General features: G+C 43.4%; 1 protein-coding gene across 5 annotated transcripts in view; it reads right to left on the bottom strand.

The window, feature by feature from the left end:
* The window catches only part of NHEJ1 (non-homologous end joining factor 1), a 76,749-nt gene that overhangs the window by 56,424 nt on the left and 6,668 nt on the right, over window positions 1-13,657 (bottom strand). For all 5 annotated transcript variants that reach the window (XM_060151280.1, XM_060151282.1, XM_060151283.1 and 2 more), the window contains 2 exons: window positions 8,942-9,080; window positions 8,311-8,369 (listed from right to left, as the gene is read on the bottom strand). In XM_060151280.1, coding sequence (XP_060007263.1) covers window positions 8,311-8,369; window positions 8,942-9,080 — 198 coding nt within the window. The remainder of the gene's footprint in view (window positions 1-8,310; window positions 8,370-8,941; window positions 9,081-13,657) is intronic.

The raw sequence follows: 13,657 nt of genomic DNA, 5'->3' as shown, positions 1-13,657 counted from the left end.
TACATTCTTGGGGCAAAAAGAGAGAAGTGGTGACCCCTGGTAGCAGGGCTCAGTGGTGACTACAGGAATCCCAGTGAGAAAACCCCAAAGAGAAGGCAAAATTCAAAAGAAATATGGTTGAGAAACATGTGCAGCCATCCCTTCCTCCCCGGAGACTTTCATTCCAGACCTCAAATACTGGTGGACTTGTGTTTTAAATAAGGAAAACCATTCCTTTATATGCCCAAGATTAGATTTAATTGAGCCCCACCCATGATTTTTCCAGTCTGTCAATGGCACCACTATTCTTCAGATCACATAGGCAAAGCACTGACAGCCTAATCTTCCTAAAAGATCACTTTCATATGTCACTTCTCCAGTCAAAACTTCCAATGGTTTCCCACTCTCTATAACAGTAATTAACTGCAAGAAGGAAGCGCCCCATCTCCCTCCTAGGAGACGTGCCGCCGTTTGAAAATCACTGCATGTAATGATAGATGTTAATAACTGGACTGAAACGGGCAAATAAATGGATTACAGGCAGAAAAGAGCTAAAAAACATTTACCTTCAGAACAAAGCACCAATCTTCCAGGCCAGCATTTAAGGCCTCCCCACAACCTAGCCTCAAGTTATTATCTTGCTAACTTTATTTTCTACTAATCCTCACCCACTCTTCTTCTTATTTTACATCCTTTGCCCATGTGTTTCTCACCTAAAATGCCTTCCACATAGTTCCCTAGCAAAATCTGAAAGAAAGACTAAAGTCCAGTTCAAGTCATGCCTTTTACAGGAAGCTTTTTCCAATCACTCCACTACTGTGGCCCCTGTAGCCATTCATTAAGTACAGCAAGCTCTTTGATGGCAATATTGCCATTTATGCTCATAATACATATGCACAACACTGAATACTGTAAGGATGAACTAGCTGCAAGTCTCGCGAGATCAGAGAACTGACACATACAATCGTATGCAGGATGTTCTCATGCATCTAGACTTATCCTTCTTTGTGATGCCCATGAAGAAAACTGAAAAAACATCCTCTGAATGCTATATCTTCCTCTACATATTGTAGAACAGATATATGGCAGAGGAGCAGCCCTTCCAGACTTGGAAGAGGAAGGAAAGACTGAGGAAGGAAGAAACTTAATAACTTACTTTGGGTTCTATGACTAATGTTCTTCCCAGGATTTTGTCAGGTTCTTATTCCTTTGGTTTTTGAGATACTTAATTTCTTAACTGGCTCTAAAAAAAGAGGTTCTAGGATCTCTCAGTAATAAAAGATTCAAGGTTTATACTTCATCCCAAAATTGGGACTGTCTCCCAGTAAACTAAGTGTCAAAGAAACAAGGCAGGTAGTAGAATGGCAATCTGACAGTGATCTTCTCCTTAGGCTACTCATCTGTTTACAGTAGGGCTGTCTAAGTCTCAGGCTACCAACAGGTGATGGTTTCATGGCCTAGTCATAAGACAGTAAAAATAAGGAAGAATGGGAAGATATGATTCCTTCATCCATCAACAAATACTTCCTGAGTGCCAACTATGTGTGGAGGCATAGCTTTAAGCACTTGGATAAACCAGCACGCAAAACACACTTCCTTGTCCTCATTGAGTTTATACATTCGGGCAGGGGGAAGACAGGCCATAAACCATAAGCATAATAAAATAAGTAAACTTGATGGTAATATGGAAGATAAGTGCTATGGCGAAAAAATAAGAAGTAGAGCATGGTAAAGTGAAATGGGAGTGCCAGGTGCAGAGGGGCAGGGATGTGGCTTACAGTCTTAAATAGGATAATTAGGGTAAACCTACTGAGAAGGTGACATCTGAACAAAGACATGATTGTAGTCCATGTAGATATGCCGGCACATTTCTTGACATGCCTCCCCTTAAGAGGTGGAGCTTAATTACCCTTTCCTGGAGGAGTGTGGCCTGGACTTAGTGACTCACTTCTAACGAAGAGAATATAACAAGACGGTGATAAGGTGTCACTTCTGAGATCAAGTTATAAAGAGACTGCAGCTCCCATCTTGGTCTTGGTCTTGGTCTCTCAGTCTCTCGGATTATTGGCTCTGGAGGAAGCCAGGGCCATGTCATGTGAGCGGCCTTATGGAGAGGCCATGTAGCAATGAAATGGCACCTCCTGCCAACAGTCACATGAGAGAGCTTGGAAGTGAATTCTCCAACCCCTTATGATGACTGCCTTTCCAGCCGAGATCCTGACTTGCGGTTTCAAGGGAAACTCTGAGCCAGAATCACCCAGCTAGCTGCTTCTAGATTCCCGACCTTCAAAACCATGTGAGATAATAAATGTTTATTGTTTTAAGCCACTAAGTTTTGGAGTAATCTGTTATACGGCAATAGATAACTAATACAGACAGAAAAGAAGGGAGGAATTTGGCCATACAAATATCTGAAGAAAGAGCATTCCAGGCAGAGGGAATAGGCAGTGTAAAGCCCTAAAGGAGGTGATGCTTAGAGTATTAGAAAACCAGCAAGAGGCCAGTGTGGCTGCAGTGGAGTGGGGGTGGGGGGAGAGGGAGGAGATGAGGTCAGAAAGGTAATAAGATCCAGATCATGTAGGATTTTGTAGGCCATCATAAGGTCTTTGGGTTTTACTCTATAAATGAAATGTGAAGCCAGCTTTGAGCGGGAGAGTATCACGATGTGATTTGTGTTTTAATAAGATCACTTTGTTGGTAATGGGCCCAGAAGGGAGGAGAAGTAGCAAGAGGGATACTAATAAAGAGGTTAATGCAAAAATGTGGGTAAGAGACAATGGTGGCTCAGACAAGAGTGGTAGCAGCATAGGTGAAATTACAGGTGTACTTTGAAGGTAGAGCCAAGAGGCTGATAAACTGGATGTAGGATGTGAAAGGACAGAAGTCAAGGATGACTCCAAGGTTTCTGGCCCTAGCAAGTAAATGGATGAAGTTTCCATCAACATGGGAGGGGGTTTTTAGAAAAGCAACTTTGGGGGTTAGGATTAGGAGTTCAGTTTTGGACATGTTGAATTTGAGATGCCATTAGACTTCCATGTAAAAATGTTGAGGAGACAGTCTGAAGTTAGGGGCAAGGTCTAGAATTAAGATTAAACTTGGGATTCATCAACAAGATGATATTTAAAGCCATGGGACTAGATGAGATCACTAAACGAGTGAAAAAAGATCAGAGCATCACGGACTGAGTCCTAAGGCACTCCAACATTAGGAGGTAAGGGAGAAGAACCAGCAAAAGATTCTGAGAAGGAACAACCAATGAGATGGGGAGAAACAGGAGAGTATTGTTCTGTGGAAGCCATGTTAAGAAAGTATATTGAAGAGAAGGAACTGACAAGCATTATAAAGGAAAAACCTAAATGGGAAAGGATTAGCCAACTCGATTGTCCTCTGTCTCCCTACTCTTCTTTTCATTTCCACATCCTGCCTGATGTCAAATTCTACAGCAGTGATAAGTACAGGGGGCTGTGGGGCTAGCAGGGTAGTGTACTTATCCCTAGAGGAAGGAGAGCAGACTGAGAAAAGGAAAAACTGTCATGGAAGACTCACAAAAGGGATGACACCAGTGCAGAGTTGGGAAAATTGAACAGGAGTTTGGCATGAGGACAAGAGAATACCTGGCAAATGGATCACGAGACGTACGGGCAGGAAGCTGTCAATACTTGAACGTGATGAAAGGGTGGGGTGCTACTGGGGAGTGACAGAAGGTCAGGCTGAAGAGGTCAGCAGGACCAAATCATGAACCATCTTGTGTGGCATGCAAGGAGTTTGAACTTTACCCTGCAGCCTGTTGGGAACCACTTAAGGACTTTAAGCGAGAGAGTGACATCATCATGTTCCTGTTTTAAAGAGATCACTCTGACATAACTGCAAGTTCAACTGGAGGAAAATAAGTATTGACTGGTAGACAAGTTAGGAGGCTGTGGCATAGTCAAACCAGAAACAGGGTGGGGAATGGCTAATCTAAGGCAATGGAAGCCGGAATAGAGAAGAAGAGCAGATTCAAAAACGGGTTAATAAGTTAGGCTCTGGAAGTAAGGACAAAGAGAAGAGGGCATAACTCCCAAGTTTCTAGCTTAGAAAACTGAATGGATAATGGTACAATTCCCCAAGATAAGGAATATAGAAGAGAACTGGGTTTGGGGGGAGCAGATGATTAATTTTGGACACGTTTAGGGTATTGCATTTGGGACATCCAGGTGGGAATGTCAAATATGCAGAAAGAAATATGGGCCTGAAACATAGTGGAGATATAAAACTGGTACTCAGGGGTGTACTAGTGATAGCTAGAACTGGGTTCTGGATGAGATCACCCAGAGAGAAAGAGAGTGAAGGGTGGGAGGATGGAGGACCCAATCCTGGGTTATACTAACATTTGAGGGTAGGGAAAGGATGGAGAGCCAGCCAAGGAAACCAAGTAGAAGCTGTCTGTGAACTTAACAGGATAGCAATTTTCAGGTTAAAGAACTCTGCATCTTCCCCAGGTGTCTCTGATATAAGCTCTAGCTTCATAAGAACAGCAATGAATATCTTCATAGCTTGAAGTCTCTGCTCTAGAATCAGGCTGCAACCAGACAGGGGATGAAAATACTAACAAAAACTAGACAGGACACAAAGGCCATGGCTACATTTAGGATGCTGAGTCAAATCAATGTTAACTATAGTTGTAGAACTCTAACTATATAATAGAAATTGGTTAAGATATTACACAGAACAGATTCTTTAAGTCTTACAAGGCATTCGGAAAGCAGTTAACGGGAGTGACTGCTATGCTGAATATTCTCCTCTGAAGATAGAGAAGGAGAGAACTGCAAAAATCTCTATCTCTGCTAAGGCCTCCCTCCCCAAGGAAGCCAACTTCACGCAACTGCCCAGGTTTCGGTGTACAGGGCTGATTCCCAGCCAGGGGTTGCCAGCTGCAGAGGGCGGGGCTCTATTTTGGGCTGCCTGCTGTCCCTGAGCCCAGCCGCGTCTGGTTTGAGCAGCATGCAGCCCCAGTGACTCACACACCCATGCAAACCGCCTGTGGCTCGTGGCATGGCCTCGGAATGCCAGCTTTAGGCCAGCTCCCTCCTCACCCCATTACACTGGGATAAATAAATAAAGAGCACGCCAGCAGCCGTACAGCCTGATGGCAACCAGATGAAGAGAGGGAGGCATGGACGCGGCCAGGGGAAGGAACTCCCTCCAGTGGACCCTGCTGAGCGTGGGCCATGCCAGCCCACTCATCCTAAACTTCCTCCTTAACACTGTTCATACTGGCATGTAGTCATAGCCCCCAATTCCTTGACTGGTCTTCTATTCCTAGCCCCTAGTCCTAGGAAATGCTCTACATGGGGATGTTGCCTTCTGTGAGAACAGGGCCAGCCCTGACTTGAATGGGCACTGCCAGGAATCCCCCTCTAGTTAGGTCACCATCGATTGTCCCCCTTGGGCTCCCTGGAAATGAAAATCAGGCTCCTAAGGGGAGAGGGAAAACAAAAGGACTAAATATGGAGAAGTAACCCCTGTTCGATCCTTAAATAATCTTCCTGGCCTTAGTATCCTAGAAACCTCCCATCCTACTGCCTCCTGTGCCCTATCTCGATGTCCTCTTGCCTAGCAATAGTCCTAACGAGAAGCAGGAAAAACAGAGCAAAGGCACTGACCGCATGGCCCTCTGACATCAGCCCTGCCCCCTGCACCTTCATCCCGAGCTCTCTGTCTCTGGTTTGTTTATCTTCCTATGTTGCTTATTTTGATGGCACATCCTTCCAGCTCGGTCTTGGGTGACCCCGTGACCCTTCTGTGTCCTGTTTGTAGGACCCCAGGCAAGCAGAGTAACTGAAAAGATGCACTGGCCATAAGAAATGCTGCAGTCCCGGTAGGAAACCTTTCAGTTCTAGCAGTTCTACAGGACATTCCGAGGACAGGGCAGTGATCCCAGAGGTCACAAGAATTCTACATTATCCTAGCCCTTGACTCTCCTCTAATTTGTGTGTACGACCAGTAAAAGTAGCAAAACAAAATAGGGATAATCCTAGACTATGAGTCAAGAAGTGTGGATGGCCCGAAACATACAGCTGCCACCATATGACCTTAGGCGAGTCACCTAAGCCCTCTGAGGCCCAATTTCTTAATCTATGAAATGGAAAGCTACAACTATCTATCGTCCAGATCCTTTCCAGATATAATAAAATTCCACAAGTCTATGCAGTTTGGATGTGATCCACCCAGAACCTAGAGGACCAGAGTTCTTGAAGTAGTTGGTTCCAAACACCAATCCCCTTCCTGGGCTAGCACCTGTATTCCGCATGCTTTCTCATTCAGTTCTGCAGTGTTCCTCCACCCCAACAGCATGAAAGAAATGAGACTTCAGTTCTACAAATGAGAAAATAGAGGCTCTGAGAGAAGTGATTTATCCAAAGCCGCAAAATAAATCAGGAGAATAACTGAAGATCCCAAATATGGGTCTAACAAGCAACACTATATCCACAGCCCACACCACCACAATTTTCATAAAATCCCTCCAGTGTAGGTTTATCAACATATTCACCCACAAACTCGTTGAGAACCTATTACTTCTAAGCACTATGTTTGGTGCTGGGAACATAGAAACACATTCAACGTGGTCCTTGCCCTCAAAGAGTCCATAGATGAGTGGAAAAAGACATAGTCTTGCAGACATACAAACAGCATCATGACAAAGTTATAACTAGTAAAATAGAGGCATGAACCAAGGCACTATAGTAGCAGGAAAGAAGGATTATCTTTACAAGGACAGTCCGGAAAGGTCTCCCAAAGAAGCTGAAGCTGACACTTGAAAGATTAATAGAAGTTTACAAGGTAGATAAGACCAGGGCACTGGGCATTCTAGATAAAGGAACAATGTGTGCAAAGACACAAAGGCTAGAGAAAACAGCGTTTTTGGTAATTCAAAGCCATTCTGCATGGCTGAAGCATAAAATACACAGAGAAAAATGTTGAGAAACCAAGCTGGATACGTATGCAGGCACTAGATCAGGAAGGGACCTCCCTGCTGAGCTAAGAATAAGCATCTCATTGTTTGACTAAGGGGCTGAGGTAGGGAACTAGTATGCCATCCCAGCCTACATTAACCTCCTTAATACCCAAACCTATCTGAGAGAAAGCTATCTGAGAGAAAAATGGGGGAAGCTATCTGAGAGAAAAATGGCCTAGGAAATCTCTCTCTGTCACAGGTTTAGGTTTAATGATCTCTCTTTCCCCATGAAGACCTGAAACCTATTCTGCTTCAGGACTTAGCAACACATGCTTTCCTTCTCCTCCAGAATTACAACTGCTTCAGTAGATGGACTGAACGCTCAACTCACATGTTTTGTTCTCACTGTTGAGACCTCAAGCATCAGGAGGCTACTGCTCAATGGACAAAAGGCAGAACAGAAGGTTCCAAATCACCTGCTTTGCTCAGCCCTGTGAAAAGCACTAATTTCAGGTTCAAAAGAAGTAGGAGTCACAGCCCCTGTCCACAACAAGCTTACAAATTAGCCTAGAAGACAAGACAGAAATATAAATAATCTATACATAACACAATATTATAACAGCATTATTTACTTACACAATAAAGTACCAACCTGGGTAACACGTATAATTAGAAAATAGTGCAATAATACTAGGGTACTAACTGTACAACCAACAAGTCTCAGAAGAGTTAGAGAAAAAGATCAATATTGACTGGTATTATCAAAGGTCACTACTATTAATATTACCCCTGCTTGGCATTTAATAGATGTTTCTTTTGGCCAAGCTCAATCCTTAGAAGGGAAACCTAGGCAGGAGCTTCTGACAGGCCACAATTATCTACTCCCCATTCATTCCTTTGCCAGTCCCCTTGTATAAACACTGTGATTTTCCACAGCCTACCGTGCCCACAAGACAGTCCCCAAATGGTAGCCCTGTGCTTTTCACCTTCCTCTACTGTGGGATGTCGAAGGGGCCCAGACAAGTAATAATGACTAGCCCCCCGCTCCACAATCCAGACCTGGGAACAGATCTCAGCAAGCAAAAATTTAGCAACTGGTCAACCAAGGTTTCCAAGAGAATTCCAAACAAAATCCCTAGGTACCTTAGCAGAGATGTTTTACAAATGTTAATCAGCTCACTTTTGCCTTTTACATCTTTCCCCCTACTTCTCCCCATCTTCCCCAGGTACATCTTCAGCTTTATCAGACTTTCTATAGGTAACTTTTCCACAGAAAGGGTTCTCCAACGATGCAAGCAAACCTAACACCCAAAATGCAAGTCACCACTCAGGCACCTGGAAAGAGGAAGTAAAGCAAAGCTGCACAAGGAGAAAGGAAATAGCAAATACTCTACCTCTACCATAAACTGTCCCAAGAAGGAATTCTCTTCAAATGGCTCTGTCTTCAACCGATCTGTAGTAAGAAGGGAGGCAGAAAAGAAATATGAGTCTTAGAATGAGTTTCCTACCTGTGAGATGGAAAGGGAACAGAGCCCAGGACTTCTTGGGAAAGAGGATAAAGATGCAACACCCAGAGACACCTAGTCCAGTGGGAGAAGAGGACAAACAGGAGGAGGAAAGGGTGATTAGCAATAAATGACAGGTTCATTGGCAGCATGCGCTCTAGAAGGTTTTCCCACCACAAAGACAGGTGAAATTGAATTTTTACTCTGAAGTTGGAGCTATGCAGCTTCCTAAAGTCCCAGGTCATTTTTCCCTCATGCAATTTTATATAGCTGTTGGCCCTTTCCAGAGTCTTTCCTTCCCATTGCCTAGGGCATGTCTGGGCTCAGTTACAGCTTCTATTGGATACTTGGGCCCCAGCCAGGTACTTGACGCAAAAGAAGTGTCATCTAGTCTCCAGTCCTGGTCAGCACCCACCCTCGGGAAAGCACCTCCCTAATGCAAATGAGTCTCCCCCTTTGCTAAGGCTCTTCGACCGTCTGTACCACTCACGACCCAACTCCTCAAAGAATGTCCTCTCACCTCGGCTCAGCGTAGCCCCACTCTCCTGGTAGTCCTGGATCTCCAGATCTTTCATACGAAGCAATGTTGCTAGGTCCCTCACCTGGCACTGCAGTGCCAGACTCATGCCCATCAGAGGACGAATCAAATGTTGGGAGACCTTCCATGGAAGAGATACCAATTAGCCAACAGATAAACACAAAGTACTCCCTAACAGTGTATAAGGTACCAGGAAAAAATACTGAAAAACAAATGTTTTCACAGGAACTTGTATTTTCATAGTCAAGCAACCCATTTACATGAATGTAAACACAAATATAATAATTAAATAAATATATGAAAGAGGTTCAAGGATTTTCTTTGTGGCACAGATAAAAGGATGGGAAGAATAAAGGAGAACATGTATGAATAGATAACCTAGAGAACAGATAACCTAGAGAAAGATGTGGGGTTCCCTGGTGGTGCAGTGGTTGAGAGTCTGCCTGCCGATGCAGGGGACACAGGTTCGTGCCCCGGTCCGGGAAGATCCCACATGCCGCGGAGTGGCTGGGCCCGTGAGCCATGGTCGCTGAGCCTGCGCGTCCGGAGCCTGTGCTCCGCAACGGGGGAGGCCACAACAGTGAGAGGCCCGCGTACCGCAAAAAAAAAAAAAAAAAGAGAGAGAAGGATGTGATACAGGTGATAAGAGGTAAGTGTGGACTCAACTCTCAGCAAAAACTGAGAGATGAAAGCAGAAGATCCAAGTAACCTCCAAGCAAGTAGGTGCAACTAAAACAGAGTATGCTAGCTGGAGTGTAATAGAAGACAAATATCAACAGAAAGTAGAGAACTGTGAAAGTCAAATCAGACCCAGACACCAATTATGAACCATTTCAGGGCTGATGATAGCCCAGAATGAGGCCAGAGTTTCCATCTGTTCCCACAAATGCAGCAAAGTCTAAGGTCACTGTTGTAATAGAAACAAGCCAGTCACCAAGAGACCAGCCTAGGAAGGAATAAACCACCCCTCCACACAGCTTGCTCTTAACCAGAGGTAAGAAGGATGTAAGCATGGCTACACTGCAGCACAGCTAGAATGATGTTCTCATATGATAATGCATAGCTATATAGAATAACCATTCCATTCACCTATACAAGGTGTCCATTAGCCGTCCAAAAAATTAGCTAAAATCGATAATTTGTGGCTGGGGGGTATTATGAAAGTTCCTTTCCCTTCCCCCAAGGAGGTGAACTAAAGGAGGCAGTGAGAAGAAACGCCCTAGATCAGAGGTCAGCAAACTTTTTCTGTAAGGGCCAGAGAGTCAACATTTTCAGCCCTGTGGCCCATATAGTCCCTGTCACAATATTCAACTCTGCTGTTGTAGCAAGAAAGCAGTCATAGAAAACATGTAATAAATGAGGGTGGCTGGGTTCCAGTATAACTTTACAAAAATAAGCAGCAAGCCAGGTTTGGCCTGTTGGCCACAGTATGCCAACCTGTACCCTAGACCTAAAAAGGATAGCTTTTAGACAAGAAACCCCACAGAGGCTTGAAGTGAGGAAAAGGTACTAAAGTGGCCCATAAGATGTGCAAGCCAGACTCATCTGGATCAGGATCAGAAGTCTGGACTCTTCAGACTTGTACGTTTTCATTTCCATTAATTTTCTAGTAAAACTTATTACTAAAAATTTCAGGTGTATTGTGGCTCAAACTAACAGGAAATGATTCTTTTTCTCTAAAGACAGAGTAGAGGAGAAGACACTGGGTGTGCGTTAGGGTTGCGGGAGGTTAGGGTTTAGTGGCAGCAGCTTTTGCACCAGCACTAGGACCCAAGAAACGCAGGGTAACAGTGCAGAGTGGAAGGCCGGCAATCAGGTCCAGCTATAGACACCCGTCACTTCTTTCTGTCACATAGCACATCCCAACATAGAACTGTCTCCCAGCTCAGTCCTTAGTATAAACTTAAACCTCCAGGAAGTACTGTTCAGAATGTGACAGAAGCTCTGCTTTTGGAAAATGTATCTGCTCTAGACTCAACTCTCTTTCCTAGGAATTGTTTTAAGTTTGCTCCTTCTCAAGGGAGATCAGGAGGAAAAATAGGTGAATACTTGTATGAAAGCAAGCCAATGTTTGGTGAGTTGAATTGAAAATAATTGCCACTACCAACCAAGCAGCATCACCATCCATCTGCTGGCAGCACTCAAATAACAGAAATTCCTACAGTCAATAACCAACCTTTCTCTGGGGGCTACTTTCACAGCAATTCCTTTGAGTAGTGGTAAATATAACAGCATGAAACATGATGAGGAACAGTTTTTAATCAATGCTATGTCTAATTAAATGTGGTAATTATTGAAATTATTGATAGGACTCCAATGTCTATAGAGCATTTTTTAAAAGTTTTTTATCCTTAAATATTTCAACTTCTCAAATAATTTCATAGGATTGGGTTACACCACTCCGACTCATTGGGGTATAACTCATTTCAAAGTTAGTTGAACCCTAACTTAGATCAATTAATTAGAATAAAACATTGTGGCTGAAGCAACAGATTTCAAAGCAAATCCACAGACACTACGAAGAAAAATCTTGAAGTGCTTTAGGAGGCTGGGACACTCCCTCCCCTTCATTTACAGACAGCAACATATGAAAAGATGCAGTTCAATAAATCAATTCAACAAATACCTACTGGGTGCTGAATACACGCTCTGACCCTGTGAGGCTTCTGCCCTCAAAGAGATCACAACAGTTAAGGAAGTCAGGAAGTGTGGTGGATACAGAACAGGAGTTGCCAATCTTCTCCAGAGGAAAAGCTATTTATAATTTTCCCCAGCATCTTCAGATTTCCCATAGAAATGCTCATAAGTCATAGGCAGAAGAGCAGGATGGCAGTTACCAATCCCAAGATGAAACATATCATGTTTGGATATAATGAAAAGAATAGTAGACTGGGAATTAGGAGACCAAGATTCTAGCCCTGGCTCTCATAGCACCTAGATGTGAAAATGGCTTAACCCCAAGTACTCTCATGGTCCTTGTCTTTTTTATTTTTATTTTATTTATTTATTTTTAAAATAAATTTATTTTATTTATTTATTTTTGGCTGCATTGGGTCTTCGTTGCTGCACGCGGGCTTTTTCTAGTTGTGGCGAGCAGGGGCTACTCTTTGTTGCGGTGCGCAGGCTTCTCATTGCGATGGTTTCTCTTGTTGCCGAGCATGGGCTCAACTACTGAGCGCGGGCTTCAGTAGTTGTGGCTCACAGGCTCTAGAGCACAGGCTCGGTAGTTGTGGTGCACGGGCTTAGTTGCTCTGCGGCATGTGAGATCTTCCCAGACCAGGGCTCGATGGCATGTCCCCTGCATTGGCAGGTAGATTTTTAACCACTGAGCCCCCAGGAAAGCCCCTTGTCTTTTTTTTAAAAAGACAAATTATGGAGTTGGACTATTTGCTCTCACAGGCCCACTATAATGCTAAGGTTAAGTAATATTACATATGTTCTCTTATTTAATCCTCACGTCTCTGTGGTAAGGTCAGGACTGGTATCGCCATTTTACAGATGAAGAAACTGAGTCTCATAAAAATTCAGTAACTTATCCAAGGTAATACAAGTAGTCAAAGTGATGGAGCTGAGTTACAAATTCAGGTCTGCCTGTGCTCCTTCTACCACCCAAAAAACCTTCAGATGTGACTCCTGGGAATCATAATCTGGCCAAAGAGGTGACAAATTTGAAACTCAAAATATGGAATATAAAGAATTACACTAGAATTACACTAGAAAAAAAAGATAAGAATGACAACAACAAAAAATAATTACATTAGATACTAGGAAGAATAGACAGTGGGAAGGAGGAGGGGGTGATGAAGAGAAGTTGGCCAGAAGTGGAAATGGGCTTAGTGTTAGAAAGCTTTGTATATTCCATAATATCCTGCAGAGACATAAAAAGTATTACATTATTAATGTGAATGTGGTAGGGAGTGTGGGGAAATAGGTACTCTCCTACTCTCTGACATGACTTGGAGGAGTTAAGCTGCACAGTCTCTCTGGAAGACAACACAACATTACGTTAGCGAGATCAAAGATGCAAATACTCCTTGATTCAGCTATTCCCCTTCTAGGAATTTACTCACACATTTACACATAGAAAAAGTAAATGCAGGGCTTCCCTGGTGGCGCAGTGGTTGAGAATCCGCCTGCCGATGCAGGGGACGCGGGTTCGTGCCCCGGTCTGGGAAGATCCCACATGCCGCGGAGCGGCTGGGCCCGTGAGCCATGGCCACTGAGCCTGCGCATCCGGAGCCTGTGCTCCGCAAAGGGAGAGGCCACAGCTGTGAGAGGCCCGCGTACCGCCCAAAAAAAAAAAAAAGAAAAGAAAATGCAGGATATTCACTACATATAAAAACAAAAGAATGGAAACAATTTAAGTGTCTACTAGCAGCAGAGCAATTAAACACACGTTGATAAACTCATTCATCAAAATGCTATGTTGCCATTAAAAAATATTAAGGCAGGTCTTCTAAATGTATTGCTGTGAATGATTTCTATGTTCTAAAACTAAGTGAAAAAAGCAAGGTACTGAACACTGTGAACAGAATATTGCCATTTGTGAAAATACATATATCTAGATATGTATTTGACTATATGAGTATATTCATATGTACTGATATATATATATACTGATATATATATGTATATATACATACATATACACACACATATATACGTGGCTTTGCTTGAGAATTCACAAGAAGTTGACAG

This window comes from Lagenorhynchus albirostris, chromosome 6 (assembly GCF_949774975.1).
Source record: "Lagenorhynchus albirostris chromosome 6, mLagAlb1.1, whole genome shotgun sequence".
Taxonomy (NCBI): Eukaryota; Metazoa; Chordata; class Mammalia; order Artiodactyla; family Delphinidae; genus Lagenorhynchus; species Lagenorhynchus albirostris.
Note: the sequence above shows the minus strand (reverse complement) of the source record. Positions and strands in the feature narration are given on the sequence as shown.